Source organism: Danio rerio, chromosome 16, assembly GCF_052040795.2.
Source record: "Danio rerio strain M-AB ecotype USA chromosome 16, GRCz13ab, whole genome shotgun sequence".
NCBI lineage: Eukaryota > Metazoa > Chordata > Actinopteri > Cypriniformes > Danionidae > Danio > Danio rerio.
The window spans coordinates 52,825,001-52,830,000 of record NC_141036.1 but is presented as its reverse complement, the minus strand read 5'-3'; the positions used below and the strand labels follow the sequence as shown (position 1 = coordinate 52,830,000).

At 37.2% G+C, this 5,000-nt stretch overlaps 2 protein-coding genes across 21 annotated transcripts in view; one reads left to right on the top strand and one right to left on the bottom strand.

The window, feature by feature from the left end:
* The window catches only part of LOC147840426 (uncharacterized), a 362,844-nt gene that overhangs the window by 218,573 nt on the left and 139,271 nt on the right, over positions 1-5,000 (top strand). The gene's annotated exons all lie outside the window — the stretch shown is intronic.
* thsd7ab (thrombospondin, type I, domain containing 7Ab) overlaps positions 1-5,000 on the bottom strand; it is a 279,181-nt gene that overhangs the window by 173,679 nt on the left and 100,502 nt on the right. For all 19 annotated transcript variants that reach the window (XR_015510182.1, XR_015510188.1, XR_015510184.1 and 16 more), the window contains 1 exon segment: positions 4,655-5,000. This exon segment is cut by the window's right edge and continues 504 nt beyond it. Coding sequence is in view for 5 of the 19 variants with exons in the window: in XM_087284994.1 (XP_087141120.1) it covers positions 4,655-5,000 (346 nt within the window). In the remaining 14 variants the exon portion in view is untranslated.

Sequence of the window (5,000 nt, the reverse complement as noted above, 5' to 3'; positions counted from 1 at the left end):
AAATTATGTTTAATCAAATCAGCATATTTGATTGGTAAATCCTGTGATAGCGAATATGGGACCAGCCGTGGTCAATCATAAGCTCTCGAAATTAGTTTAGAATTAAATTCACTTAAGATTAAATCAAACAGGTTAAAACCAGAAATCAAAGTTTTTCACTTAATCCAATATAAAAAAAGCACTTTGAATAAAAAAAACATATCAGTTTCACATTTTTTTTGTCGGTGTATGTTAGTCTTCAGGATTGTTTTATCCATAGCATTGTTGGCTATTCATTCAGTTATTTGTGTAAACTGGAAGACTGCCGCACTGGAAGATGTTTCTCTTTCAGCTCTTCTCCTGCTCCTGAGCTCAAGCAAATATCAAAGGCCAAACAGCCGGAGACACACAACCTAGAAGAGCTGAGGCAAAAAAACTTTGGAGGAAACGACAAAACTCTGGCAGATTTCACACTCGGCGCAGACTCATGCTGCTGGGGAATATACAGTTGTCATTTCAGCAGCTGAAAACAGACATCAAGCGTGGGTGAGCGATGACAGAGCCCAGAGACCAGTCACAAACACGCCAAAAATCCACACTTCCAGAGCCATCATTAAAAACAGATCTGACAAAAAACAGATAAAAAGACATCGCTCAAGGGAAAGTGGGACGTGTCAATGGTTCATTTGTTTATGCAGACATTAAAATGACCACCAGTGATTAATATAAATAGTCATACTGCAGATAGAGACAGCCTTCAGAATATCATACGTAACTCAAAAACTCTATCTAAATCAGCTCAAATCTCTAAAGTACAAGCAAAAATATTTATATATTATATATATTAGACACTCCCGGGCCACTTTATTAGATACACCTATCCAACTGCTCGTTAACACAAATTTCTAATCAGCCTTTCACATGGTAGCAACTCAATTTAGTCATGTAGACATGGTCAAGACAATCTGCTGCAGTTCGAGCCGAGCATCAGAATGAGAAAGATGACCGTGAATCATCTCTGACTGGTTTCTTAAACATGACAATGAGTTCACAGTACTCAAATGGCCTCCACAATTTCCAGATCTTAATCCAATCGAGCACCTTTGGGATGTGGTGAAATGGGAGATTCACATCATGGATGTGTAGCCGACAAATCTGCAGCAACTGCGTGATGTTGTCATGTCAATATGGAGCAAAATCTCAGAGGAATATTTCAAGTACCTTGTTAAATCTATGTCTCGAAAGATTAAGGCAGTTCTCAAGGCAAAAGGGGGTCTAACCCTAGTAAGGTGTACCTAATAAAGTGGCTGGTGCTTGATTAGCTTAATATAATAATTAAATGACAGGCTAATACAGATTACTAATACGTGTAATGGATAATTAATAAACAAAGCATTGTAATTACTAGTTAAATGGATTGAATGAGCTCATAAATACTATCATTACATTTTAGGGGAGTTCCATCACAAGAGAACCTTTAAAAAGTGAAAAATGTGACCATACAAGATGTTTAAATTATTATTAATATTGATCAATTGTTTTAAAAAGAATGTATTATTATTAACCTAAAGATATATTAATCATTAGTGGTGTGAACCTACACTGGTCTCACGGGTTCGGTTACAATTATCATGCCATCGATTCGGTTTAATTCCATATCTCTGTGCATCACAGTACATTGACGATGCTTTCCATACACAATTTTCATATTTTACTTAGCAACATAATTCTTGTATTTAAATATATAGAATTTTTAAATACATTTTACATGTATTTGTAATACAATCTTGTCCTTTAATACAAGCAGTCAAATATATGTACTGTACCTTAAATTTTACTTGCTCAAAGAAAACCCTTTGCATCAAACAAAGTTCAAGTACATGCAAACAACAACATGAGCATTTAAAGCATATAAACAAACGTAAATATTAATTCTGCTTGCTTTTTAAGCATTGCCGAGTGAGTTGTTAAATGCTTATGATTGGTCACGCACTGAACAGAAAAGACTAGGATTGCCTCTAACCCATAAGTTATATTTGCTTGCGATCGCCTCCCTTGCCGTAGTATTCCCCCCGTGACGTAGCACATATGAGATAAATGACATCAGTACGTAATAACTGTTGATGATGTATTACTGAACCGATGCCGAACTGTCCTGCATCGCGGTGCACCGAATAAACAATTCATTTTGACACCCCTATTATTAATTCATAAATAGCATTGTTTAAAAAATAAATACATATCTATAACTCAAAGATAATTTTAAAATAAACTAGTCTAATCAGCTAAATTTTAATAATAATGATAAAAATTTTTACAGTGAGATATTTACTATTCAGCTCTTGTTTACTAAGACATCAAATTCCACAACTAGTTTTTGAAAGCATGACATACTTGCTGCTCACAGCACACACATCCGTCCATCAAATCTGTAACATTTCAATTTTTACTGTGTATTATATTTACTATCTAGGTGTAATTACCAAGATATCAAAAATCCACAAGCATTGTTTGTCAGTGTGACTTGCTGCTTTAAAGGACACCATTTTTACCCCTATTTCAAGAGGTAAGATAAGCCTTTGGTGTCGTTAAAATGTGTCTAAAAGTTTTATCTCAAAATACCCATCAGATTATTTATTATACAATGTAGATTCTGCCCATTTTGGTGTCTGATCACAATGTAGCTGTTTTTGTAGCCTGTGGCTTTAAATCCAAATCAGATGAACATTTTCACATTAGTCAATAATATTACTGAAATTAATTAACAACAACTAAATAAATTTAGATTTACACACATTTACTCAAGTAAATAAACAGAATTAATGATGGGCTAAAAATCTTTGGAAATCTGCGGAAAATCTGAGGAATTCTGCGCACACAGATTCCAGGTGGGCCTAGTCATGAGTCAAAAATACCAAGCATGTTTATTTGATGTGTTTGTAGTGAAGTTTATTCAAGCCTTTCTGAAACGATGAGTCACAAGCAAATGCCGTTTGCAGTACACACACACACACACACACACACACACACACACACACACACACACACACACACACACACATATATATGCGTGTTTACTGACACCATATGGCCATGGTGATTATAGCAGATAAGAATTACATGCCGATTTTCTTTTCTTTATTACAAACATGCACTGTTTTAAAAACTGTTAAACTTATAAAACTAATTAGTAAGGAGCAGCTGATCACAGAGAGTTAATCCCAGTTTCTTTGGAAAAAAAAAAAATGCTCTGTGGACATGTGTATATGTGTTATTATGATATTGAGATTTGACACCTGACAATCAATTCGGTGGGCAGGGAAACCACGCTTCTATTTCATGTTGTGGTGGGCCTCAAAATCACTGGGATTTAGATCCTATTAAAACATCAGTAAATTTTAAAAAGGAGACTTGTTGTGTTTAGATCACTCCCATATGACTGTATACACACTATAAACCATTTTGAGGTATGTAAACAATAACAATGGTCCTATTGTATTTCCTGTTCAACATTTTTAATCTCCATAGCTCCTGAGAATCATATAAGGTCCACATATTGATGAATAACATTATAATATATATATTTGGTTTTAATGTTGAGATTTGATTGAATTGCATCTTGTTACAGTTATTAAAACAGTTTGAGAACAAGCAGGAGATATTTATGGGCCAATGGTATCAACCCATTGAAATGGACTATACCTACACGGTTCTGTACAACCAACTTACAAAGGATGATTTTCATCATAGGTGCCCTTTAACAGTGCACAACATGCTAACCATAAATACTGTAACCTACATCCGTCTCTCAAGCCCTCATGTTTGCTCATCCCAAATTATACTAGGTCTTAAATTCTAATGCTAGTATTTCCCCTGAATATTTTAGTCACTAACCTGAGCAGCACCACTTTCATTTCGAAGAACAAAAACCACTTGCCGGGCAAGTTATTATTTGTTGCAAATGTAGTTAAATTAATAAAATTTTGACGGTCCATGCGCAAAGCGCAATGCGCAATGCGCAGGGCGCAAACGCTTTCAGGGCGTGTCAGACCAGACCAGAACGCCTATGGGCGCACATATGAGCGCAAATGCATTTGCTATTTAAACAGCGTAGCGCAAAGCCTCAAAACGACTCTTGCACCAAGCTGAAAATAGCAAAAGACTATTGCGCCGCGCCTTGCGCCACATTGCGCCAGGCGTATGATAGGGCCCTAAGTCTTCAGTTATAATGAGACACTGCATTTAAATGTAAATATTTGAATGTCCTTTAACTTTGTTACACCGAAGAAATTAAGCCCTTACAAAAGAACTCCGTTCTGAAAACTGTAATCAATTAAGTAGAAGTCATTTTAAGGTCTATTTCAAGGTTGTAGGATTTTCACTATTCAACTCGTCCACAAAGAAATCAAAATTCACAGCCAATGTTTGTGAGAATGGCTTGTTGTTAGGTAAATAATGTAACACATGATCGTAATCTTTTAAGAATGCAAAATCACACAACACACACTCCTATTACTACTAACTAAATGACTTGATTTTAATTTATTACTTTTTTTTTCCCCCAACACTGCTTACAATAGGCTACTAACACTGCACAGCATGCATGCATTCGTCAAAACCTCATGTTTATTCATGCCAAATTAGCTCTTTAGTTCTAATGCTGAAAGTCACTAACCTGAGCGGCACTGTACTTCCATTTCGATGAACGCAAACCACTTGTCGGGCCTGAAATCCTATTTCCATATTCCAGAGGTCATCCTCCATCCGACTGAGCCGGTTGCGGTTTCTCTTGCTCTTGATGAGCTCCCTCATCTCTGGGTCTCTACTGCCCTTCCGCTCCTTGCCCTTCCGCCGGCGGGTTTGGCGCACAGCGCGCACGGGGGCGGCCGTGGAGGTCGGCAACACCACCGGAGGCACTGGCAAACTCTGGCACTCGCTCCAGCCGCCCACTCTCAGATTAAACACCGTCTCTCGGCCCTCGCAGGCCCTCGGCGCGCACGTCTGGAACTCAGTCAAATTCG